Source organism: Prunus dulcis, chromosome 6 (genome assembly GCF_902201215.1).
Source record: "Prunus dulcis chromosome 6, ALMONDv2, whole genome shotgun sequence".
Lineage (NCBI taxonomy): Eukaryota > Viridiplantae > Streptophyta > Magnoliopsida > Rosales > Rosaceae > Prunus > Prunus dulcis.
In genome coordinates, this window is record NC_047655.1 from 1,870,910 (window position 1) to 1,896,480 (window position 25,571).

Here is a 25,571-nt window from a genome sequence, read left to right on the forward strand (position 1 = left end):
TGTTGCTTCAAATAAAATTAGTATTAAAAAAAACTGTGCTATACGAGATATAGGAAACATATATATATGATCACTCAACGAATGGACGAGCTCAAAGGAGGGAGGCAAGAACCATGTTTTCAAAGAAGTGGCGGTCCGAATCTTATCTGAACTGCGAGAATAACTGACTAAGCCGTGCCATAAGGGTCATTCTCCAAACGGGACGGGGCCGTCGGAATTCTACAATTTTGCAATCAGCTTCGCGGACGCCTCCGACTGTCGTCCGCCCTCCCGGAGTGCGTCCAATATCGCCAAAAGCCTCTATATATATAGGCCATTTAGGCCATGGATTAAACGAGATACAACTAAGTCACTTATTGTAGGAAACATATATGCAGGCCATTTAGTGACTTATTGTAGTCACTTCAATGATAGGGGTGATTGTCGGCTAAGTCCTGATATCTATGAAACCTCCTCTAACATGCTAAAACTCATGCTCGCTACAAAGACTCGATTCCACGGTGGTATTTTTAAACGTACACCAGATTACATTGTCCTAAAAAATCTGCATCGAGCTGATGCAAGCATACACTAATACATAGAGTTAATTTGATAACAACATTCCTGCCTCATAGCAAAGGAAGTGTTGGGTACAGTGTAATGTAGGCTATAGATGCTAATAACTACAATTAAAAATTTCAAGCAGCGTTGACTCTTAGGCCATTTAGTGACTTGGTGAGCCCATTTTGATTTCCAAACTTGTGGAACTCAGTTTCTATGGTCTTTGCAATCTCTGCACCTTCGTGGTCTGTCTCGGGGAAATTAACATGGAAGGATCCCTGCTTGAGTGGTGCAACAGACTCTCTAAGGACAGCTTGTTGCTTGACAAAATTGTAGAGCTCTTGATGGAAAGGGTGGTCGAAGGAGAAACAATTGTTAGTATGTCCATTCTCCGAATGCCGAGATGACCCAGAGCCCTCTTTTCTACAAAAATGTGGGAGGGATGCATAATCCATGATCTGCATGCACATTTTCAGGTCAAGTTGTCACCACCAAAGAAATGGAACAAACCACAGATGAACAGATGCAGCTGGAAAAGAACAAGAAATGTTTTGGTCCTTTTGGAGCATAACCATCAGCCATGAACGAGACAGCACATAGTTTAACCTATGGTTGAAGGGAAGTAGATAACTTTGCAAAGATTACGGAGGTAGAAGACAACACCTCAAGAAGTTGAAATCTAGAAGTAGAAATAAAGGAATAGGAAGTCTATGGTGAGATTTGAATCAAAGAACATGCTTACTTTCAGTAACTCATCTCTCCCACAGCCTTGAAGAACTTGGATTTTCCTCCTCGTCCTTTCTTGCAAAAGAGGCTTGACCACCTGTCAAGAGTTTTACACAAGGCTTTGTCTCAAGATGGAATACCCACACCAACACATCATCCTTTTCTTTATTTTTCCTATGTATTATTTCAAAGTGAGAGTTGTTAAGACGCACAAACCTTCCAACATGCTGAAAATATGTACGGGACATTGACAACATAGTATGTATCTGTCTTCTCTGGATAGTTTAAGTCATCTATTGTAGAGATAACAGTCAAAAGCTGCATCAACAGATAATACAATGTCAATCTTGTGTGCAATATGGATGATTTTTGAAAAGTGGGTAAAAGGTAAAATCAAAAAGAAAACAATAATCTAAACCCGTAAGACACAACCACGCTCATCAGAGTATTTGTCATGCAAAGAGGATTTTGTCCGGTCAGAGAACAATAGATGCTCCTGCTATACTAAGGGATACCTTTATCTGGTTAAGTGCTGAGAGCCTTAAACCAGTCATATCCAAAACCTTCACACATGTTCCAATATATTGTCCATACTTCTTTGTTGCGGAAGGCTACAACAAAAGGAAAAAAAATCAGGCTACAGATATATTTTACCTGTTAAGAGGATGAAATTAAACATTCTCAAGTACTCACTAAAACAACACGATCTCTGTATTCATTCATTTGGATGTGTGATTGGACATAGTAATTTACCTACAAAGACAGAGAACCAAACAAGTAAATATCACCGAAAGAATAATAATATTACAAAAGGACATACAAAACGCAACTAGCTTTATTTTTTAAGGAAAAATACAAGGATACATATAGCTCATACTTTAGAAAGTACATGTCTCTGTGTATATTCATGTTAAAAACCTATAAAAACATATATTATCAAGTGTACCAATATTCATGAATAATGTATAATAAACTTCATGTAAAGTCTCAGTACCAACAAAAAAATGAACATTATGCCCATAAATTCATAAACCTGGTGTTCTTTCAGGTCAAGCATATTATACATTTCTTATGTGTAAGAAGCGCATATGTGGCCTACCTAATAGCTTAAAGCCCAAGCGCAAAGTTATATTGATGGTTTCCAGAATTGCATATCAAAACCAATGATACAAAGTTATTGATGCCTAGGAAGATTAAAGACAGAACAAACTATATTATTCTTACAGAAGCTTTGTCAAATGTGCTGAGCCCCAGACCAACAGCAATGACAGGAAGACCCTGGAATAAATTAATAGGACAATGAGATAAAATAATACGTTGGAAATTAAAGATTAAGGACCATGAGGGAGCAAAAGTTAATAAACTTTTGCAGCCAAAAGAAGAAAGATTCAAGTGGCCAGCCTTTCTTGTACAAGGTGGCTGTGGCAGGATAATTCTATGTCATAAGCAGGACTACCTCTTTTGAGTAACCTGACAACCCCACAAGCTGAGAATCTCGCACTGCTCTGTACAAATCAGTAGGGATGATTGGTTTCTGCATATAGCAAATAGATGCTTCGTCACCACACTAAGAATAGTCACTTTTCCAGCATGGTTCAAGTATCAATGTCTTGATAAATTAAGCCAGAAATGCATGAATCTTATGAAGGAAAATGGAAATTAAAAAACTTCCTTAATTTATACGTCTAACTTTAATGGACTTTCCCTACCAGCGAATGATAGATTTCTTTGTATTTAATAATTTCCATTCTGCCTTGTTACTCGATCGGTTTGGTCTAATACGAATACACTGACCATTTAATGAATAATCATTGGTCATGAATATGAGCTCTTTGAATGCAACTGACAGCAGCATAATTGTCCATTTATCAAGGCTTTAATAGTTTTAGGTTTTTAAATGAAATAATTTTAAATGCAACGTTTCAAAAAACATATCAGACAGATGGGCATCAAACAGAGAAATCACGTCATTGGTCAGAAGATACCATGTTTATCTGGTAATTTCTTATTGATAAACTCACCGCCAATATATTGTCAATTTCACTTTGGATCCTCCATTGTAAACAGTCAATCAGCTGGATCAGTTTAGACATTGTTAGCGAAACATACTAAGACAGCTTGAGATTAAAACCTGAAACAATATAACCATTATTAAGTAAGCTTGATGAATGTAACCATTTTATGGGCTTTTCCAACATTCCCGTCCCTAGCTTTGAGAAAACGCACGAATGTCTCATCTGGATATCCCTGGTGCACATTCTGAAAATAAAAAGGCACTATTTGAATTTTGAGTTGCATTTCATTTATGTAAATCATCAGAAGAAAAAGGGACACAATTATCCTATTCAATTCGAGAATTCCAAGAAAAACAAAAATAATCCTCAAAACCATGCTATATTTTCTCATAACTTTAGCTTGGCCAACGCCATCTCTGTGATTTTCCTTTTGCTTTCTTTTTCTCTATCCGTTTTTTCTTTTTTCGGTTAGGATCCTTTACCTCTCTCTCGGATGCAATAAAAGACATTCTTCAGCTGATTAGTTGAAAAAACTTAGAAAGTACAAGCCCCTCCCCCTTCCTTTCCCAATACGCAAAGAAAGGACTTCGTAATGCATTGTTAAGAATAGAAACAAGTGCATCATTTCCCAATTAGATGCAGTACGGTTCAGTTAAATTAACTTGTCAATCACCCTTATAAAATAAAATAGGTTCGTCAATTCAGAGCATTAACCTGATACTATATGCGCACAAAGATTTTAACTTTACTATCCAATACCAAGATCACAGAAAACACTAATACTTTCCTCTCACTAGAAGCAAGATATGAAGTTTCCTCCCCCAAAAATGCAAACAAGATCAAGTTGATTAAGCAATAATCAAAAAGATCAAGTCTTTCCTTCCCTCCTCATAGCAGATGAACTTGCATGGTAATTAATCTAATTTCACAAATGGATTTACCCAGCTCAAAAAAGAAGAAATAACAAAAATGCATGACATCAGAGACTCAGATCAAATCCACAAAACTGATATATAATCTAAACAGTACGGTTTTTTTCTAGAAAAAACTTGAGGTTTCCAAAAGTAAGCTAAATAATTAAACTGTCGTCAGTTGAGTAAAGGATTTTGTGTTCGAATGTTGCAGATCATTAAAGTAACAAAATTTAAGAACTCCAAAGTCTTCGTTGTTCAATCTATTTCTCAGCATTCAAACACAAAACAGATCGAGAAAACTTAAAGAGACACTGTCTAACCTCAAATGTATTCTTCAATGGCTCATCAACTGTAAATTCAAAGAAAACAAAAGGAAAAGAGGAAATATTAGCAAATATAGATTAAATAAGAGGATCAGACATATTTAAAGTGGATTTAAAGCTCACCTTCTTCCATTAACAACTGAAACTGCTTGATCGCCTCCTTATTGGCAATACCCATTTTCTCTTCCTGTTTCTTTACAGTGATCGAAACAATAAGACCGCAAATTTAGCTTAACAATATGAAAAAATACAAAACTGGGTTTGCACCACTTTCACTCTGATCCTCTCTCTCTCTCTCTCTCTCTCTCTCTCTCTCCTCGCTTTTCAGTGCTCTAGATTACAAAACTTGAACTGATTCACCAAAATCTAGGGAGAAAGAAAGAGAGAAGTTTAAAGGTAGAGAAAACTTTGGAGAGATACAGAGAGCGGTGGGGTGTCCCTTTCAAAACTCTGGTGCTTTTCTGAGCACCTTAACTATGATTGAAGCTTTTTTAAGGCATTTGTTAATTATTTATATTATTTTCTTTCATAAAATGAGTGGTTAAAAATAGGAAGAATGTGAAAAAGAAGCATATCTAAACCAATGAGAGTGGTTTCGTCCAAAAAAAAAAAACCCAACGAGAGTGGTTTGTTGGTATCTTCATTTTCAAACCATGTTTTTTTTCTAGACTTTTTTGTTTCTTTTGATGGCATATGAAATCTGTCGATTTGATCGAATGGTCAAGTTCAGGTTGGTTTGGAACTCACATTTTTATCAATAAAGTGAATTCATAATAATCTGTGTGTTTAAACAAAAATGTGACTTTTGACCAAAAAAAAAAAAAAATTGACTCTTGGTACCAGACTTCATAATTTTTACCGGTAGCTGGCTACATAGAATAATTCATGAACGTTGTCAACGGCGTCTAATAGATTTGCAGATAAGATGTCTCAGGTTCAAACTCTTATAACATTTTGGTTGTGTGTATGAGAAATCTTCATTCTTTGTAGTTTGGACTATCGTTTATATTTTTTTAAAAAAAAAATTAATAAAGAAGAATCCATTATATTAAAAAAGATAAGGTTAAACCAAAAATGGGTTGGTAAAATAAATCATCAAGCAACTACTTCCTTTTTGTCATAAATTTCATTGATGAATTAAGGCATAACAAAGTGCCAAGTAGTTGGTGCTGGTGGTAGGTTGATTGATAAAGCCAAAAGGTTTTAGAAAGATTTTGTATCTACTAACATCATGCCAACAGCTTAACTCGTTGACCGCCCTAACAAACAAAGTGCATACACAAGTTTACATCCAAGATCATCTTCTTTCCCTTCATAAAATCTTACTATTTGTAACAATTAGAGGATTTATAATGTCGTAGAATTTTATACATATGTGTGTTATGTTTTATTGCATGACACTCCATTACAAATGTATGGTAAAATCGGAAATAATTTCCTTTTGGCAGCGGATGCAATTTTATTAAAGATATTTTTCCATAAATTTCCCATGAAAATGATAAAATCAGAAACGTAATTGATGGAGGGGCGTGCGGCGACAATTCAAGACAGAAAGAAAAAGTCATAATAAAGACTCAAATTTGACAAAATTAGATTTGAATTGAATGAAGATTTGAATCCAAGAAACTTCTCACCCATTCCAACCCATCTCAAAAATTAAAATTTCTATTTTTAACCGGCATGTGTGTTTTTGGGGAGAATATATTTTCATGCTCCAATATTTAATCCATAATAATTGGGTTATGGTGATGGACCATGTGCATCACATCTTTGAGAAGGAAAAAAAAACCCTAATTCATTGATCTTAGGCGCAATAAGAAAAAAAAAATACTATGAGTAGACGTGAATTATACCAGTTGGTAAGTATAAATGTGTCCATTTATACCTAAATTTGAACTCCTCTTGTTGTATATCGGATAAATATATAGTAATTTAAACTATTATTTATATTTATGAATAATTTTAAATTCAGATACATGTGTGATAAGTGGTTGACTCTTTTAGTCATCTCTTAATCTCTCAATATATGAAATCCAAAATAGTGGTAATCTGATAATTAATATATTGTTGCATACTTAGTTATCTAATTATTGAAATCCAACATGTGCACACATGCAAATCTGGTAAGATACTTTAGTCTCTTTGACCAACTAGCCATGTGAGAGAGAGAGAGAGAGAGAGAGTAGTAGTACATGAAAGAGGACTGGGACTCTGTTGATGTTGTTGCCTCTCTTGGTGGATTGGTTGGTAAGTAAGTATTTTATTAAATTAAATTAATATCAAGGTTGAAAATGCTGCTATTTTTTGACCATTTAGCTGGAGAGCTCAATTTTTCTCTTTTGGTATTTGTGTTTTTTGTTTTATTTTTAAATCTCTTTTACATTTATTTTGAAAAAAAATTATTGGCGACATGTTTAAATCTCAACCAAACAAGACAAACATGGTGAGCCATGATTCAACATGGAATAGATGCTGAATTTTGTAGCTTATCCCATAAATTATTTATAGGTATCCCAATTTTTCTACTTGTCAATTTTCAGACAAATTCCCATGGGTCCCAAATTTTTTTTTTCTTTCTCTTTTTAAAATGTAATATTGGTCCCCATGGCTTTGAAATATCATTATTTGTTGTTTTTATAAATTATTGGTAAAGCTTTCTAGACATAAAATCTTGTTCATGTCAACAATGTATAATGTATAGCTTTCTACAAATATATCCATTTTAGTTTAGTTTACCAAAAACAAATGTGAATTTGCTACAACATTCTCTTCATGAAATTATAGCTACATTGGAAACACCTTTCAATTTATTTGAATTTTCTTATAGACACTAGGTAGCTTGGACAACTGAAGTGAGACCTCATGAAGCCCAACATTTTACCATCATAACTAGAGAGGCCCAACAAGCACTAGGATTTCCTTTGTATATCCATCAAAATTCAGCTTCACAAAATCAATATTGGTGTGTGTGTGATGTTTGGAGGAGGAACAGGTCAGCAGCTGGTTTCCATTTTCCTCTCTCCCTGCCTCATTTTATGGCTCGGGTTCGGCTTGGACTGGAATGGAGTTGAGTTTAAGCGAGTTCTTATGAGTTCACTTTTTGATAAATGTACAACCTATACATACTTTGGGCAGATTATCACAAACTCACAATAGCTAGTTTGTTACAATACTATGCATGGTCACATGAAATATGAAATACCAAATAGGTTTTAGTTGTTTTACCACAACATTATAACTGTAAATATACTATTATTATCATATCAAAGATAGAAACTGGATCCACATTTTGGAAACAGCATCAACATATGACCTGCAATACAAATTTGTGTTTCATAACAACACCAAACATATGATCATTATCAACATTAAAAGAAAACCCTAAATTCCACATAAATCAACATTTCAGAAGCTCTACATCTTTCTCAACAAAATGGAAATGGCATTTCAGTTCAGGAAGTAATTAAAAGAAATCGAATTCCAGATAATTGTTTTGGTCCGGATGAGAAGCAGCAACAGTAGCTTTATCACTAGTTGAGACTGTGGGGGCTGAAATCCGGTCAAACTCGACTGGTTTTGGAATATCAGGCGGGCTAGCACATCGAATCAATGCCCAGTTAACACCTTCGAAGAAGGGATGCTGTTTAATCTCTGTTGCTCCTCGCTTATATGCCAGCCTCTGCTGTGGTTCTTTCACTAGTAGGCCCCTTATCAGATCCTTTGCTGAAAAGCTAACCACTGGTGTCTCTGGAAATCTCAATGGCTGACCCACCACGTTGAACAGGGTGGCTCGATTCCCTGATCCCTTGAAAGGAGTCTTACCAAACAACAGCTCATACAGAAAGATCCCAAAAGTCCACCAATCAACAGCACTGCCATGCCCTTCACCTTTGATAATTTCTGGTGCCAAATACTCATGGGTCCCAACAAATGACATCGAGCGAGCATTGGTTGGCTCAGCCATAAGTTCTGGTAATGGTCTGACTTGGTTTCCGATTTCATTCTTGGGTTTCCGGTCTTTCTTGGATTTGCTTGAAAAGAAACGAGGGGAGAAACATGTTGTAGGCACCACACAAGATGGCTGAATACAAGAGGGCTCAATGCAGGCGGGTTGCACACAATAAGCTGAGTTCCTTCGAAAAGGTTCAGACTCAGGAGCTGAAGATTTGACAAGGGTTGGGCTGACAGCACAGCGCAGGGAAAGGTCAAAGTCGGAAAGCATTATGTGCCCATCATCTCTCACAAGGACATTTTCTGGCTTGAGGTCACGATAAACAATCCCGAGCATGTGAAGATATTCCAGTGCAAGGAGAACCTCTGCTACATAGAACCTGCATATTCGAGGACAAATATAACACTAACGACCATCAAAGTCAAATAACAGCACAAGAGAGCAAGATTGTTTCTTTGCTATGAAATGATACAGGATTGAATGTTGTAACTGAGAAAAAAAATAAACATGCTTGGGATTTCGTATTCATTCTACAACTACTAAAAGGCATAACTGGTGGTTTTACGTTAAAGAAGGTCTACATCACAATAGCAGGAAGCAAACCATGATCGAACTGAGTGTAGTAGATCCCAGCAAAAATTTCTTCACATTATAGCGATTTTGTTTGAGTTACAGTTATAGGTATTAAATGTGTGTATGCATAATTTAGCAAAAACCGTATGATTGAGTATAGATCATTCAATAGCAAGAGAATAAACACCATTTATTCCACATCATGAATCTTATTGGTTTCCACCTAACAATGACATAGTAATAAATCAATGAAGCAGGGTGACAGAAGAAAGTCAAACCAAAAATAAAGAAATATATAAACCACACATGCTTAAACTGACAATAGCAAACAAAATCATTTGAATATGGACAGCATACATACTTCACTGCTTGTTCAGTAAAATGCTTTCCTGGTTGCCTCTGCCTAAGTGTGTGCAAGTCGCCTCCAGGGCAGAACTCCATCACCAGACAAGAATACTTCTCTGTCTCGAAGTGGGTATATAGGGTTGGAAGGAAGGGATGGTCTAAACATTGAAGTATTTCTCTCTCAGTCTGAGCCCGAAGAAGTTTTTTACGGTTAGCTAAAGATGCTTTGTCCATGACCTTCATTGCAAAATAACATTTTGTCCCACTCAACTCTGAAAGATAAACACTTCCAATATCCCCGCAGCCCAACTTCTTCAAAAGTCTGAAATGGCCCAAACCAAAAACACCATCCCTTGCTCGGACTGCCTGTATGGCTTCCCAATGTATGTCATTCGCCTTGTGAGGTTTGTTGATAGCGCTACTTAAGCTGCTACAAGTACTCTCGTCACTCACGTCACTGCTTGTGCTACCTCTACAAATACTGCTCTTCCCACTCTCAACAAAATCAGCTCGATCACTAATTTTGGCACTTCCACTAGTCTTGGCAAGACTGCTGGTCCCATCACTGACTTTCGCTGGAGCTGGGCTAACTCCATTTTCTGATATTTTCTTTTCTTGATCACCACCTTCCAGCAAATTCCTGGTGTCACTCACCGCAGGACACACATCAGCTGGCACCTGTTTTGCATCACCAAGTGATAAAGTTGAACCTAACTGATCAGCTAAAGATTTGGCAGACTCCTTCAAATAAGGGATCTTGCAGTTCTTCTCTTCGGTGGTTTGTGCAGAAACCTCCTTAGATGCAGTTTGTTGCACATGCCTAGGCAGTTTTTTTGGAGTAACTGGCTCTGATTTGCTTGTCTTCGTGATCTGTAAAGGTGAAGGTCTACGAAAATTTCCTTCTGTGGTCTGACTTCCAATTAATTTCCTCTGACTTTCTGGGGAAGTTCTGGCACCAGATTTTGAGGCCATCGACATAAATTACACTTGCTAAAACAGATCAAATTGAACAAACCCATCACTCACCAAATGTTCCCCTCCGTTGACACTCCCACTTATGTTCATCTTCACGTCCATCAATTGCAAGACAATTTCTACAAACAAACAAAGAGTTCACCACTACGCAACATAGAAATAATACAGTAGAAGGAACATTTTCCAGTCAAACTATAAAATTATACACATCTAGCGACAACATTTCAGCCATAAATAAAGAGAGACATCAGCATCAACATGATCCATATGTGAGCTACAAAACCCACAAAATGCAAGTATCATATAAATGAACTAAAATAAAAAAACATAAAGAAGCAAAATTTTTGTTCCAGTAGATCACCGTTTAATATTTCACATACAATTAACAGAAACAATAACAACCCGCATAGAGAAAATCAAGAAATGGGCATAAAAGCACAGAGTTGCATGCAACCCAGAAGTATCTAACTATGAGATAATCTAAAAGACTCAACAAGTGATAGGTCAAAAGTAAATCCAAGTATAAGAGTCACAGTAATCTACCTCAAAATGCCAATCCTTTTCCCATGAAAGCACAAACTTTCTACAGAAAAATCCCATGGATCAAAGAGGCATGGGAATTAAGAAAAAAATCAACTGAATGTAGTTTTTGTGCGCCTCTCAATACATACAATAGCATATAGCAAAAGATAAGAACCAAAGTAAAGAGATTCATACAGATCTCAAACAGGGACCCAACACTTTGGATCCAAAAGAAAAGACCCACAGAGACCCAGATGCTAAAAAACAAGATAGAGTGCATAGAGAAGCAAAAAACCACCAAGCAAATCACAGGACCAGTTAAAAGTGAATAGAAAAGGAAGCCCAAAAAAGGTACCTGGGCTTGAGAGAGAGAGAGAGAGAGAGAGAGAGAGAGAGAGAGAGAGAGCGTCCTCACAAAAATCAGACCTTTGATACGCTTTGCTTTGGTTTGCTTTAGCAGAGTGGAAAAGAAAGAAAGAAAGAAAAGAGAGCACTCACTACAACTGTTGAGAGAGATAAAGAGGGAGAGCAATGTGTTGTGTGAGAGCTCCCTTTCCTAAAATGTGTGGAGAGAGAGAGAGAGAAAAGGAAAGAAAAAGCTTTCAGTGAGTTTTAGATTAGAAAGACTGAGAAAGAGTTGGGTGTCTCTCATGTCCCTGTGGGCTACTACCATGTACCATAACCATCCATGTATTCAGACTTCGAGTCTTTGACAGAGAGAGAATGGGGTCAAAGCCAAACTGCTAAAGTTAGGCTTTTTTCTGTTAATTATTATTTTCTTCTTCTTCTTCTTTTTTCTTTTTCTTTTTTCTTTGGGTTCAATTATTTCAATGTATTTTGTCCCAAATACAAGTGTCTGAATCAATATGTATAATGGGCCAAGGCTCCACCCTGTCCCTCATGCTTTGGGAGTTTTTTTTTTTTTTTTTTTTTTTTGTGTGGAGACAATATGGGATATTCATTGATGAACATGGTAATTACAGAAAAGTGCTGATAAACAAACCAGCCTTCATGCTTTGGGAGTTTTGAGCTTCATATTTCTTTATTTTTTAAGGCTTTGAAACTTTGGGAAATGACCAATTAACCAGGCATGTCCCCTCTCCCTTCCCTTCTGCCACTTTAAAATAAGTTGTTTTTGTAGTTTTGGTTGTTTGAGACAGGAAAATGGTTAATAGTCCATGAGAATGCCAGTTGATGATGAGGTCATGATCCAATCGGATGGTCAGGGATTGATTATTGTCATGTTGGAAATTTGGAGAGATGGGCATCAATTGACCAAATTCTATAGACAGTGCTTCTCTATGCACATAAACAATACTTTTTTTTTTTTGGCAGTTTTTCTTCTAAAAACATTACAACTTTTTATTAGTTAGACCATGAAACAAGGGTCTAGATTTAAAAATCTTAAACTATATTGGAAAATAACTCATTCAATCTCAATCACAAAACTCATGATCCACTTAAAAACTTGTTGGGTACAAGAAGGAAAAAAAAAAAAAAAAAAACTCTCTCGAAAGCTACTTTCTTTCTCATTCTTGCTAAACAAAAATTTTATAATGAGACGGCAATATATTATATCTCATTTATCATACATATCATTATTGATTAGGTGATAAGGTAAAGGTGATAAGGTGATTGTGAGAGCATGTTGTACATAATGCATACCTTGCTGAATGCTTTCTCCTTAAGAAGAGGAATGAGTCAAGAACAACATTTGACATCTCTACAAAAAAGAAAATCCAAAAAAACCTCAAACCACAAAAGTATAAATAAATAAAAATCACGTATACTGGTAAATAAAAACTTTATTGTTGACGATTGAAACAAATCACCTCTTTGGAGCCTCCAAATGATCCATGGTTTGATCATTTTTCATTTTCCATTAATATTCTGATTTGAACTTCTAGGTCTTACTTATGTAACCATATCCCTGCGCATTTCCAACTTGAGATCCAGGACCATATTTTGATAAACATTTTAAGATTGCGTTTAGAATTTTCAAGTGCTGACCTCAAACTCTCTATTTTCTTACCAAAGTTTGGTTAATTGGAAGTCATATTTTATATCAAGTTTTTGTAAGCAAAGTTTTAAATTTATCAAACAATAAAAGCCGATTTAAAATGACCGCTCCTCCTATCTCTTTCACCAAGGCATTTTTTAATAAATATTTAAGTTAAGGATTGGTTATATACTTCTAATCCCAAACGTTGGATTGCGTCTAAAAAGCTACCAACACATTTAATAAATACAATCCAACACCCAAAATTAAAAACATATAACTAATTATTAACATAAAATACTTATTGAAAAATCTCTCATCCTCCACCCATTTTCAAAACTAGAGTCAGAACCACTAAATCCGAGTGAAGAGTATAACATTCCAGCAAAACAAACAGACCCCTTCTTTATAAACCTCACATTTGTACGTTTTTAGGGTTAGGGTTAGGGTTTTACCACACACAGGCTGAAAATGGAGGCTGAGAGAAAGCTATCGGCAGAGGCTGGGTCCATACTCCAGGAAGGTATAGGATTGGTTCTGTCTCGGTGGTCAGCGCTCCAATTGGCCGTTGAGAACGAGTGGGGTGGCCGTGACTCGGGCCGGAAAGCGGAGCAACTCATCATCGATATCTTCTTCTGGTTCAATCACTCCAAAGGTACTTAATTCACTCAGCTCCACTCCTTCGACTCATCAAAATATTCGTTTTTCTGGAAAAAGAGCTTGAAATTTGATATGCTGCTTCTTTTTTAGGGGATTCTTATCCCAAAATTTGTATTTTAAAATTTGTTAGAATTTAATCGAGGTCTTTCAGTATAATGAATTTTGTGATGCTTGTGCTTCTGAGAATGGAATTAGGATTCTATTGGGAATTTATCTGCGAAAGTAAGAACCTTTATTACCATAATTGCCAATTTTATGCTGGTTCTTCTTTTTGCTTATAGTTTTGAGTGTTTTTAATTTAATTTGGTGAGGTTTGCTTTCTCTCAGAGAAAAGCTCCTATTTTTGGACTGTTTCTGTGTGGAAATGTGGTGGTCTATTATTACTAGGAACATGATACGATTATACTCAGTAAAATTGGTAGCAGTTTTCCAATATGGAAATTATAAACGGAACTGTTAATTTTCTTTGATGTTAAAATGAGAATATCTGTTGTTCTAACCGAGCAAAATCATTAACTAATGTTGTGAATTTTGCATCTGTGGGTTTTCTCCTAACTGTGTGTTCGTTCTCCTCAGAGCCTCTTTACATAGATGATTTAGAAGATGTGCTGAATGAAGCTATGCTTTCTCTCAACACTATGACAGAGGATGGCAGCATTGAGGAGGTAAGCATTTCAGCACTTAATAATATCTTGATAGATTATACGAGAGACTTAATATGCTATGCTTGTGGTGGGAAACTCAAAATTTATTGCTTGCTCCATAGATTGTGTGACTCAAAGTGGGCAACCATTACAAATGTTTGTGATGTGTGTGTCCCGGACCACCTGGCCGACTATTTGACTTTTAGAAATAAGATCTTTTAGCATCAAGTACATTTCAGTTGGCAGCTGATTCTCAGCCGCATCTCCAGTCATTAGAGACACTGCTCACATGTTTCATTAGATAGACTATTCATGGATCATTTCATGTGTTCATTATTGTTTTTATGAACTAGTTGATATTACGGGTGCAGTTTTTACTTATGGCTTCTATCTTTATGATGTTTGCGTATTTTTTCTTTGGATTTACACAGGTTGCTGAAAAGTTAATGATTATGCATGAAGAATGTTTAGACTGTAATTTCAAGTCTATTGAAAGCCTAAGGGAAGCCAATCATCGAAGAGTTGCTGTTCCTCATGTTAGAGAGGTAAATTCAATCCCTCAACCTTAAAAGTTTTTACTAATTGTTAACATAAGTTTCTCGTATGCCCTGTTAACACTTCTGTCATGTGTTGAAAAGAAATCCTTGTGGATGTTCTCGTGAGAGATCTTTTTGACTGCGTAAGAATGGTGGAGAACCTTTTTTGCTCATATGGGTTCTTTAAAGCCATGAGTGGCGGAGGGAGGATGATAAGTTGAAATGATATGCCTTACTGCTATCTCTTCATTCTGTTTGTTACTCATGCCAGGTTGCAAATGATGACGACGATAGCGATGAAGAAAATGATGATAGAGATCATTGCATGGGAAATGATGATTCCTCAAACATGATGATGGTGGACACACCGGAGTCTCATTCAAATGTAAATGTTGTAAGCATGTCAGACAGTGAGCCAAAACCCAAGCTGGCTGCCGAAGCAGAAGATGGATGGGAAGTAGTTGGACCAAGACGACATAAGGGTAGAAGGAATTAGGTTGAACCCTAGGTATATGCAATTCCCCCTTACCTCAACATTTGTCATTTTTTATCCCCTCTCAAATGGAATAGTATATGTATACCATGTTTTGCTAAGTTCTTTGACAGAGTTTGAAGTTAACTCACCCAAATGAGAAAAGAAAAAAACCGATTAATATTACAAGAAAAGGGTAGCTGCATTTTCAATATTCGAGCATAGCACTAATATGGAAATCTCTCCCCCAAGGCAAGAAAAGAAAGCATGGGAATGCAGACATTTTATGATTTGATAATGTATCACTGTCGCTCGTGGCTGCGTTTCTCTATTGCACAGATGATGGTGTGGTGGGAGTGAAGGAAGTGTAGAAGTTTGAACTTCACTCAAAAAAAACATCCATAATTGAAAAGGCTTTGGTCATTGAAATTTTGTGTTTTAGTGTGCTTAGTAAAAAAGTGAAGAGCAAAGAAACATGTCATTAATGCAAACAGTTGGAAGATGGAACAAAATGGCAGCTAATCGTGCTCTCCAAACAGGAAACTGTCTGGGAATGTTTTACAAAACATACCCATCAAATAAATTTGATGGTTCACCTCTTTCTCAGACATGTACACAGTAGCTCACTTATTGCTATAATCATCCTTTTCACTAACTTCAGAAAGCATGTTTTTTTTTTTTTTTTGGGGTCATACATAAAGCCAGTGGGGGTAACCTATCCCATTAGAGCAACTCCACCCATTTGCCCTTAGCTATGGCAAGGGTGGAGCTAGGGCAGCCACTATTCACGTGAATAGTGGCTGCCCTTGCAAATAGTATTTTGTGTTTCCACCCATTGCCATGGCTAAGGGCAATTACTATTCATTTTTTTATTTTTTTCACAAATTTTTTAATAAAAATAATTAATCTAGATAATATTTTTGGATAATATTTTTGAGTTCGTACATATCAATATTTATTATAAAATTCATATCTCAATCGGATAAAATTTTGGTATTTATAGAAAAAAAAAAGAGAGTATTTTTTTGGTATTTTTTTTAAAAAAAATTCAATTTTTTTCATTTTTTTATTGTACAAAAATTGGATGCCGTTGGATTGGAGAAAAAAATCTGATCGGAGAGCCCAGAGTGCGACACGTGGACTTTTAGTGGTACTGTAGCGTCAGACACTGTAGCAGCACTGTAGCGCACTGTAACGATGACGTCAGCACCAAAACGAGGGCTGGAGCTCGGGCAGCCCAGGTTGCTGGGTCCCACCTCGAACTCGGGCCTGGGCTGCACGCTAGAACACCTTTTTTTTTTTTCCCCTCCCTTAGCCTCGTGCTGGACTCTCCGCTGGAGCCACTCTTAGGATATCTGCTCGATAGTATTCTCAAGCCTCCTTCAAAGAGAAAATAATCTGAATAAATTATAATTGCGTTAAAAAAATCGGCTCAATTTCTTTTTCAGCAGTTTCAAAAAAATTACAAGGCTATAAAACCAGGTAGATTAGTGTAATTTTCTCTATTGATTTCCCCGTTTAACGGAACACTATTAAGAACATATGTGCTAGCATACGATGACTAACAGACCTCGTATGATTCATGAGGGCTAGGCTAGCAGTGCAGCCCTGCTGTTGCATTGCACCATGTCCTTCCAAAGTTGGTAAATTCATTCTTTTTTTTCTAACAAAAAAAGCAACCACACCTGGAATCAACTCAACAGAGAAGATTGAAAAAAAAAATAAAAATAAAAATAAAAATAATACTGACCATCTTACTCAAAATTATCAATTTTGCATCTCATATTGGGATGCGGACTCACGATCTCTCAATAAACATACATCGTATAATTAATCGGGTGTTATACTGTTCTCTTTTGCTTAATTTCCTTTCTACAAAAAAAAAAAGAAAAGAAAACAACAACAGAGCATCAAGAAAGATCGGAAATAACACGATCGCACTTCTCTTCCAATATCTTCACAGCTTCAGTAACTAACACTTCGGGAGGAAATACCCCACTTGATTCAATAATAACTGTGTGCATGTGTGAGAGAAAAAAAGTTAGAACTCTTGAAAACATTCATACAAACAAATAATGCTGTATTGAAACATACTTTTCCTATATAAACTCTACACGAGACTCCAATTATATCATCAACCATTGATAATGAAGAAGACACCGTAAGGTCGTAACTGACAATGATCCAAAATTCCAACTTCTAGAGGCTCGTACACCACCAGGTGTAGGTAATATCCAACTCATATATAAGCCAGTGGGGGTAACCTATCCCATTTTAGTCTAATGCACAGAATTATCTAATTAATGTGGTATTGACCATCAGATATCTCAAGTCTCGGAGACCAGCTTAACTGGAAAAAAAACAAATTCAGGCAGTCTAGTTTCTATGTTTTGACTCCTGAGCAAGTGATTTTTACAAATAAAAGAATTGAAACAGAAATTTCATACATTTGTGATGAGGACTAAAGCTCCATTTCTGGGACACTTACAATAACGAGAAACTAGAAGAAATTCATAATTCCAACTTTGATTACAGAGGAAATTACTTACAAATGAAATGATCCTTCTTACGCCGTAACGATATTGCATTCTCCCATCCCTTCCCTTCTCTGATGCATTCCCTGCACAATGTGCAAGCTCGTGGTCTGGCTACAGTAGCCCTCTTTTTACCTGCTAACCAGTCAAATCATCAATCAAGCCACTCCAGAAAATGACAAACAAGGGAAACAATTTGTGCAAGTGCAAATATAACAATAGTTTTTGAAACTCATATATTGGGACAAACCTACAGCATTGCATCCTTTTAAAACTAATTCTTTGTTGTCAGTCTAGTATCTAAAGCAGAGGGAGAATAAATGCCATTAAAGAAAAATCCTATACCTTTGCCAATATCTTCAATATCAAATACTTTAACTGGGCATATTGCCACAAGTTTCTCAGCCTGCTGATCTTCAATATCTTCCAATAGTACAATCTAACAAGAAATAAATAAAAAATTCGGATTACTTCTAAATAATCTTCAGGGTGTTAGAAGCAATCACTCAAAACAACATCCCCTTACCTCAGGAAGCATCTTATACCAAACAGGGGTAACTGGGGACCATTTTGAATGTGTTTTACCAATGCCCTTAACAGCATGTGCTTCCAGTTCAATTTCCTAAGAAGTGGTAAACTTAATGTCATTTAAAACAAATGCAAAAGAACAGTAAGCATTACTGACAACTATAAAGAATAACTACGGAAATTGATAAGATATTAGTTGGCAATAATGCAAAATACTAGACTAGCAATCTCCACTTATGCTAAGGACTAAGAAACAACTCCATCTTATTATCTTCCTGGTGAATCTCCAGCAATAAGTTATTAACCAAACACCATTTACTTGAAAATAGCAAGTGATATGAGAAGTGTAAACCAAGATATATTATTTCTGAATAATTTACAGTTACATTTTATTGAAATAATATTTGGAGTCAGTTGATCCAGCTATCAATATCTGAGACTCTGCTTACACTGCAAAGACAAAAGTGTAACACTGTGATTTTTTAGGAATGACCAGAATTATACAAAACAAATAAAAGGTTTACCTGACCAGGGCCCAGTCTAGCAATAAGAATATCTCCAAGCGCGGGGGCGATTGGATTGCTGGAAAATTCTGGCAAGGATTCCTGGCTGCAAGTAAATGATGTATATGTTTTTGGTTTTGAGGATGAACCTGTCTTTGAATCTTGTGATTCCAAAGGAAACTCACTCCCATTTGGCAACCATATCAATTCTTTTGACTTTACTGCATAAAATGTTGTAAAATCATCATCACAAGAAAAAAAAATTCCTTCCAATAGTTTTGTAGAAAGAGAGGTTTTAAACTTGTTGATATTCTTCACAACAACTAAAAAATCACAAGAAAATAATACCTGAAAGACGTTGCCCACTTCGTTCACAGCGAACATGGAGCTTAAAAACAATGGTGTTCTTTTCACTTGCCGTATTATTTTCTAAAAAGTAAAATATGCCACAGGAAAAAACTCAATAACTCAAAGCTGTGGAGGAAATAAACAAAGAGAAACCTAAATTATATAATAAAAATGCAAATACCAAACCATAGTACCTGCATATTCAAATAATCTAGGGTCGGCTTTGATCGGAATGAGACCCAACCTGTGGGCAAGTACTTCATCTTGGATTACTGATGTGTTGTTTGCAATAAGGACTTTTTCAATAGCCATTGTGGGAACCTACACTTGTGTAGTGAAAAAAGTTTGGGATCATCATTGATAAGCAAAACTGCCAACTGAATAGCGATTCCCATAAACACATGATCCAAGAGATAGCACAAACTAAGGGAAGCAGATACAAAACTTCCATCTATGGTCAAAATGGTGTATATATATTAGAAAGGGAAAGAAATGAATAGCATACGATTTATAAATTTCTTTCACAACTAAAATGATTAGTCAGTGAAATGAAGAGATGAGTGCAGAGAATGACAGTCTAACAAAGAAACATGATTATATATATGTGTGTGTGTGTGTGTGTGTGTGTGTGTATTTATAGATATATATTTCAGAAGATTAACTCATGACAATAGAAGGACCTCATTGACATAATTTTTTCCCCTGGAAACAGTTACATCAACTTGTTAAACCTGAGAAATTAACCATGCAGTCACTCAACCAAAAGGTTGACTACAAAAAAGCTGAAGTATGGAGACAAATTCCTTTTACTTGATATCCAATGCATGATGATACTTAAACAATGATCACTAAGTCACAGAGCGTGAGAATGCAAGTACATAAGAACTCCATATAACTAGAAGACGATACTTAAGCCATGAAGAAGGTATATTTTAATAGAACTAGTATATGAACTCCAATAAATATTAATCATTGCAAGTATATTTTTATCACCCATACTCAAGTATTCATGAATTTTAATATTTCAAACCTCAGATATGAGGATTCTCCGGAATGCATTGGCAAGTGCTGGATCAATGCCGATCATATCAAACTCCATTTCATCCTCTGTAAGACGAATAACTTCAACTCTAAAGTTGTCACAGAAGTTATCCAAAAAACTATTTTCAACTCTCATTGATGAATAAGCACCAGAATACTGAAAGGTATCAGTCTGCAAACACCAAATTTAAGACATGTAAGAAATATACGAAGAGATGAAACTGCATGAATGCATTTCCTAAATATTGAGAAAAATGAAAGAGAGTGATAACTAATATTGCTGTATGCAGGGCTATGCCACTTAGGCAAATTTCTGTCTTTGGTTCTCCATTTCTACGTAATTTTTCCGAACAAAAAAACCTTAATCCGCAAAACTAGATTTTATTCATTTTAAAATTTACACTTTGAAGCATGAATAATAGTACCCAGCAACAAATACATGCAACACATCTATGCATAAACATGAATCGAGCTTATGTTTTCTGGTAACTCAATTAGATAACAACTCCAAAGGACCAAAAAAAAAAAACTTGACTTTCCTACCTTTCCTTAGCAACTAAGCATGACCATCAACAAAACTAACCAACCACAGAACCCAAATTTTGACTCAGCGGTTAAAAAAACCTAAGAGAACCCAAAAGCACCTAATAGAACACAAAAGCAGCCATAAGCCAATAATGGATATCTTTAAATTTTGAAAAAGCAAAAAACAAACATGAGCATCAATCAACCCAACCAACCAAAAAAATAAACAGTTTTTCTCAAGACTATAAACGAATTCCAAAAACAAAAAAAGAATGAAAATAAGGTGAAAAGTGAAAAAAGGGGTAGAAAAACTGTACATGAATGGGAGCATCAGCCTTGCAATCGACGCGCGTCCTCTGGAATTCAATGTTTGAAGGTAGTCGCCCCATCGGCACATCTGAGAGATTCTCTATAAATTCCAATGTAGCGTTCTCTTTTACAGAGTCTGCTCCTTCAGACTCTGAACTCGACGTTGTACCTTCGTTATCGGACGACATGGTTCTTCTTTCACTTCTTCAGCAGTCGTCTTCGTCACCGCCAATCTCTCTCTCTCTCTCTCTCTCTCTCTCTCTGTTCTTGATATTAAAGTTAGGGTTTTGGGGGTTTAGTGGAAGAGAGTGGCAAAATTTGGGTTCAGGGTTTTACGGACGAGAAGAGGCCGATGGGCCTCCGATTATTAATCGGAAATTGGAATTTGGGTACAACTAGGCCCATTAGAATTCACACGAATAAAGTGTTTCACGTCGAAGATTTACCAAATAGTATGTAATGGCTTGAGTCTCTCGGCTATGTATACATATTTTGGTATTAGTTTTGCACCAACTATACTGCTGGAATTCCCTTTTTTTTTGGGTTTGTGTTTAATTTTGTCCAACAAAAGGAAAAAAAAAAAAAAAACTAAACTTGTAATTCTCTCTTTTCCAAATGCTCACTCTTGGTGGTTGCTACATATTCTACAATGTTAATTTATGTTATGAATGCTTAACTCAAAACACTCATTGTATTGTATTGTATGAGGCTTGTAGTTTAAGTAGTTGAGAACATTCACATGAGGTTATAGTATAGAAGAGAATGATATATTTTGAAAAGAAAATATCCGACTTTTTTTTTCTCTTCCCAACGAAGAGAGTTTTATTAAAGATTGTTGAGGCTCAAAAAAGTCCATTGTTGGGCTCAAATAAATTTCCATCCCAAACACAATAATTTATTAAGAAAAGTCACATATCATAGTACATGAAGGCCCGTCATATACAAGTCACAGCCCACGTGCCATGCTAAATAAATAATTTGTCATGTCAGGAACTGGAGTAAGGTTATAAAATACAAGTCCATGCTAAAATAAGCACTGTGTCCCTCTCTAAGGACAATAAAATTAGAGCGTGCCAAGCAACATGCCACGCCAATCAGGAAATTATTGTTTTACGCCCAACCACGGTACAAGCCTAAGTGGGCCCAAGGGGAAAATTTCAGTCATTTTGCTCTTTACGACAGCCCAGCCCATTTATAGCTACATGAAGAAAAAAAATCCCTACAAAGACGAATAGAAATGTTTACATTACTAACCCAAATATCAAAAATCCATTTGGGCCACACTTGGTCCGAGATGTGGTTACCTCCTTCTCTAGACACAAAGACCACAACCTCATGCTGCCTTATTATACTGACGAGGGGTAGCTGTAAAAATGACCTGTTGAAGCTTACCAACAAGCATCTTAATATAAAAAATAATAGTTTCCACGGCAACATCTAGTAACGTTCACTTCTGAGCATCTGGATCATTTGCACCAAGTCAGATTCAACTTCCACACACAACAATCGACACTTGATGCAAGCAAGCAAAGCTTCTCTTATTATAGCCTCAGCCTCCATCATTAAGTCCAAGCTGCCATATAATCCCCCTACACCCCCTGCCTGCACCAGCCAGTCTTAAGCATCTCTAATGACCCACCCAACCCCACCCATTAGCGCTTGGAGGACTAGCCTCCTTTATTGACATTTATGTATTTATTAATAAAATAAAGTTTATGCATCAATTAATAGAATAAGTTGGTGTAGCTAAATAGACGGTTGTGTAAATGTCCTACAGGCACAGATATATATTAGCCCCCTTGGCACATGCTCATGCGTGTGACAATTGAATTTTTTATTTTTTTTATTTTTTTATTTTTAAAAATTTAGAATTAGGAAAAAATAAAATGGGTAGTTAGTTATGTTCCATAATTTTAATAAAAAAATATAAATTGATCATATTATTTTAATTTTTAATGTTTGCATTTAAACATGGTATTTTCTGGTATTTTGAATGTTTCACAATTGAATAATGCTACTTTTACCATATTTGTATACACATTTCCATACGACCTTATGTGGCAGATGAGGTGGACATCCATATCAATTAAAAGTAGCTTTACTCTTCATTGTCTTTTCCTCCAATGTGGTAAGAGTAGTACTTTTCACTGTGTTTGCTCTATATATCTATATATACAAAGCAAAAAGCAGAGAATGGTAAAACATTCAAAATACCAAAAAAAGGTCATTGGTTAATGCAAACATTAAGAATTGAAATTATTAATTAAATTAGGATAATATGTTAAATGCACAATTTTTCATATTCAAAAAATTAAAATTAAAAGAAAAATCAGATAATGGATTCTATTTTTATAAAACACAACTACCCATTATCTTTTTTAATTCTAAAATAAATTTTAATTTTTTTTTAAAAAAAAGCCTCTCCCAGACACGGAAGCACATGTAGAGAGGCTAGTATATAGATAAATAGATAATTAAGCTCAAGTATCACAAAGCAAGCATGCTTATTTTTATTTGCCTTTTGCCATTGTTTATTGTATAATCATAAACCTAGGCTAAGCGTGAAGAAGCGGAAAACCTAGGCAGTCCATGTAAAGAATAATGTTTGGATGAAAGGTTTTGTCGTAGCGTGATCCTCAATCCCAGGGATTGATTTGGATTTGTCTACCTATATCAAGTAAACTACTCTATGTATGGCTATAATTAACATATTACAGTAATAACATATCAATTACAATATATTATTCTAATAGTCCACATATATTTATGAAGAAAAAGAAATCAAAATTATAAACCCTAGTTTGGTTGTGATCATAGTTTGAAATATCGATAATATCGACGAAATATCGAGGATATTTCGGTTTTTTCGAATCACGGATATTTCGGAACATATCCATATACATATCGTATAAATATCGACAATATCAACGATAATATCGGAAAATATTGATGTCGATAATTTCGCTCACACTTTAACAATATTTTGTCAAAATATCGGTGTAATATTGTAAAAATCAAAAATATCGATGTAAAGGGAAAAAAAAAGAGGGAAAAAGGGAGAGAAAAAAAAAACACAAAGGGGATTTAAACCCCTCCCATTTTACTCATCCGACACCTTAATCACCATATCACTTATGTTTTTGTGATAATATGCTAAAATGTTTATATTTATATGGGTGGCATGTTAACAATTATATACAAAATTATTTTGGGGATTTATCATTTGATGACTACTCTTCACAATACACTTACTCTACACATAGAGATGATGAAGATAGTGAAAAATTTAAACCTCATAGGAGCTGTATGTGGTACTAAGTCACTCATGTATCTTACCATGCAATTTATGAAGTGTAAAATATTGTAGTAAATCATTATATATATAAATGATTATGGTGTGTTTAATCTTTTTTCATTAATGACTACATATTTTCTACACTCACAGTGTTTGCCATCTCGGTGTATAATCAACTTAAATCAGTTAAATCCATCATGCAATGCATTTCCTTCTAATTTTTTGTGATAAACTAAGAGATAATTGACTAAATAAACATTCTCCAAAGTTTCAATAAAAATTTCCAAGTTTTTCTTACAATTTCCGTGGGTTTTATTCAATTTTTATTGATATCAATAATATCCTGATATTTCCAATGAAATTTCCATATTTTTGGACTACCGATATTTCCGATATCATCGATATTTTAGACCTTGGTTGTGATCGATCTAAGATATCGATATATCGATCTTCAAGCTAAATAGAGTAATTGCTGTGAAAAGGGTTCACATGACAGAGCATTGGACTGGTTCTGGATATTCATGAGCCAGTACATAGTACATTGGAGGACAATAGTGAACACAGCCTGGAGGACCGGTTGGCTTTTCCTCTTTCTTGTCAGCTTTAGCTTCTTTCACTTCTTCAACTTTGACAATGGTGGCGAAGCCAAGCTTCTTCCTTAACAAACTGGTCAAGCAAACAGAGTCAACCCCATCTCCAATCACCTCCATATGACCTTTGTCTGCTTCGATCGACACTTTGCTCACACCTGCTTTATATGTAATCATCAATTAATACTTATTAACTGACCTAATTATTAGTGATGAAATACTTGAATTTCTTTTCTTTCTTTTTTTTGATAAATTGATCTGTATGTATCGATTGATCGATGCGTACCGTGCGCAGCTGCAGCAATCTTCAAGGCCTTGGTTCGGCATTTGTCACAGTGCATTGGCACACTCAATACTATCTTTTGCTGCACATAAAAATTTGTACAAAAGTATGTGCGAACAATGATCATCTTATATATTCAATTTCACTTGCATAAAAAAGGAAAGTATGTGACTATGTACAATAAAATCCAGAGAATTTAAGTATGAAGTGGACGCGTAAAGTTTTAGAGGCTTACCTTCATGTTGGAGAGAAGGGTATGAAATGAAGCTTTTAAGCTTTTTGGGATGGAAAACTCTATGAAATCTATGAAAGTAGAACTTATCGATCACTATGCTGTGTTGTGTCAAGGCATATATTATCTACTTATTTTATAGGAGCCAGCTTCGTCCTACAACATTATTAGCTCCTACTGATTGTAA

At 35.6% G+C, this 25,571-nt stretch overlaps 4 protein-coding genes and 1 pseudogene across 10 annotated transcripts; 1 reads left to right on the forward strand and 4 right to left on the reverse strand.

Annotated features, from left to right (window-relative positions):
* Window positions 1-457: 457 nt before the first annotated feature.
* On the reverse strand, window positions 458-4,996 carry LOC117631355 (SEC14 cytosolic factor-like). Of its 3 annotated transcripts, none has more exons than XM_034364462.1 (11): window positions 4,642-4,993; window positions 4,516-4,544; window positions 3,442-3,525; window positions 3,288-3,341; window positions 2,723-2,800; window positions 2,491-2,544; window positions 1,960-2,019; window positions 1,782-1,877; window positions 1,483-1,584; window positions 1,283-1,363; window positions 458-998 (listed from the first exon to the last, which is right to left on the reverse strand). In XM_034364462.1, exons 1-11 carry the CDS (start codon window positions 4,694-4,696, stop codon window positions 678-680), a joined length of 1,014 nt encoding a protein of 337 aa, XP_034220353.1. In that variant the 5' UTR covers window positions 4,697-4,993; the 3' UTR covers window positions 458-677. The 3 variants fall into 3 exon arrangements, with proteins under 3 accessions (XP_034220353.1, XP_034220354.1, XP_034220355.1); XM_034364464.1 differs by lacking the exon at window positions 458-998 and adding an exon at window positions 1,005-1,146 and having other exon boundaries at window positions 4,642-4,996; XM_034364463.1 differs by lacking the exons at window positions 3,288-3,341; window positions 3,442-3,525 and having other exon boundaries at window positions 4,642-4,994.
* Window positions 4,997-7,830: 2,834 nt separating this feature from the next.
* Window positions 7,831-11,599, reverse strand: LOC117630035 (serine/threonine-protein kinase D6PK-like). 4 transcript variants are annotated; one of them, XM_034362749.1, is made up of 3 exons: window positions 11,241-11,599; window positions 9,405-10,482; window positions 7,831-8,849 (listed from the first exon to the last, which is right to left on the reverse strand). In XM_034362749.1, the coding sequence occupies exons 2-3, from the start codon at window positions 10,364-10,366 to the stop codon at window positions 7,982-7,984; spliced, it is 1,830 nt and encodes a 609-aa protein (XP_034218640.1). In that variant the 5' UTR covers window positions 10,367-10,482; window positions 11,241-11,599; the 3' UTR covers window positions 7,831-7,981. The 4 variants fall into 4 exon arrangements, with proteins under 4 accessions (XP_034218640.1, XP_034218642.1, XP_034218643.1 ...); XM_034362751.1 differs by having other exon boundaries at window positions 7,982-8,849; window positions 11,312-11,599; XM_034362752.1 differs by having other exon boundaries at window positions 7,982-8,849; window positions 11,301-11,599.
* Window positions 11,600-13,055: 1,456 nt separating this feature from the next.
* Window positions 13,056-15,408, forward strand: LOC117631469 (pre-rRNA-processing protein TSR2-like). Its single transcript, XM_034364634.1, has 4 exons — window positions 13,056-13,539; window positions 14,121-14,209; window positions 14,620-14,733; window positions 14,996-15,408. Exons 1-4 carry the CDS (start codon window positions 13,356-13,358, stop codon window positions 15,218-15,220), a joined length of 612 nt encoding a protein of 203 aa, XP_034220525.1. The 5' UTR covers window positions 13,056-13,355; the 3' UTR covers window positions 15,221-15,408.
* A 1,275-nt stretch (window positions 15,409-16,683) lies between these two features.
* Window positions 16,684-21,271, reverse strand: LOC117629517 (DNA-directed RNA polymerases I and III subunit RPAC1). 2 transcript variants are annotated; one of them, XR_004586112.1, is made up of 10 exons: window positions 20,993-21,271; window positions 20,140-20,322; window positions 19,304-19,430; window positions 19,110-19,190; window positions 18,783-18,982; window positions 18,257-18,352; window positions 18,076-18,169; window positions 17,746-17,865; window positions 16,947-17,210; window positions 16,684-16,859 (listed from the first exon to the last, which is right to left on the reverse strand). XR_004586112.1 is itself a non-coding variant. In XM_034362021.1 (9 exons), the coding sequence occupies exons 1-9, from the start codon at window positions 21,170-21,172 to the stop codon at window positions 17,107-17,109; spliced, it is 1,185 nt and encodes a 394-aa protein (XP_034217912.1). In that variant the 5' UTR covers window positions 21,173-21,271; the 3' UTR covers window positions 16,925-17,106. The 2 variants fall into 2 exon arrangements, 1 of the variants encoding a protein (XP_034217912.1); XM_034362021.1 differs by lacking the exon at window positions 16,684-16,859 and having other exon boundaries at window positions 16,925-17,210.
* Window positions 21,272-24,573: 3,302 nt separating this feature from the next.
* LOC117632524 lies at window positions 24,574-25,506 on the reverse strand (annotated as a pseudogene).
* Between the last annotated feature and the right edge of the window lie 65 nt (window positions 25,507-25,571).

What these genes read in the sequence shown, in the direction of transcription:
- LOC117631355 (XM_034364462.1), bottom strand. Translation starts at nt 4,696, where the DNA reads ATGGGTATTGCCAATAAGGAGGCGATCAAGCAGTTTCAGTTGTTAATG. An exon ending in AAATTGACAATATATTGGCG is followed by an intron (nt 2,801 to 3,287) that starts GTGAGTTTATCA and finishes TGCTATATGCAG; the next exon opens with AAACCAATCATCCCTACTGA. An exon ending in GCACATTTGACAAAGCTTCT is followed by an intron (nt 2,020 to 2,490) that starts GTAAGAATAATA and finishes CTGTCTTTGTAG; the next exon opens with GTAAATTACTATGTCCAATC.
- LOC117630035 (XM_034362749.1), bottom strand. Translation starts at nt 10,366, where the DNA reads ATGTCGATGGCCTCAAAATCTGGTGCCAGAACTTCCCCAGAAAGTCAG. An exon ending in TTTACTGAACAAGCAGTGAA is followed by an intron (nt 8,850 to 9,404) that starts GTATGTATGCTG and finishes TCGAATATGCAG; the next exon opens with GTTCTATGTAGCAGAGGTTC.
- LOC117631469 (XM_034364634.1), top strand. Translation starts at nt 13,356, where the DNA reads ATGGAGGCTGAGAGAAAGCTATCGGCAGAGGCTGGGTCCATACTCCAG. An exon ending in CTGGTTCAATCACTCCAAAG is followed by an intron (nt 13,540 to 14,120) that starts GTACTTAATTCA and finishes CGTTCTCCTCAG; the next exon opens with AGCCTCTTTACATAGATGAT. An exon ending in CTGTTCCTCATGTTAGAGAG is followed by an intron (nt 14,734 to 14,995) that starts GTAAATTCAATC and finishes TACTCATGCCAG; the next exon opens with GTTGCAAATGATGACGACGA.
- LOC117629517 (XM_034362021.1), bottom strand. Translation starts at nt 21,172, where the DNA reads ATGTCGTCCGATAACGAAGGTACAACGTCGAGTTCAGAGTCTGAAGGA. An exon ending in GGTATAAGATGCTTCCTGAG is followed by an intron (nt 18,170 to 18,256) that starts GTAAGGGGATGT and finishes ATTTCTTGTTAG; the next exon opens with ATTGTACTATTGGAAGATAT. An exon ending in TAAGAAGGATCATTTCATTT is followed by an intron (nt 17,211 to 17,745) that starts GTAAGTAATTTC and finishes ACATGCACACAG; the next exon opens with TTATTATTGAATCAAGTGGG.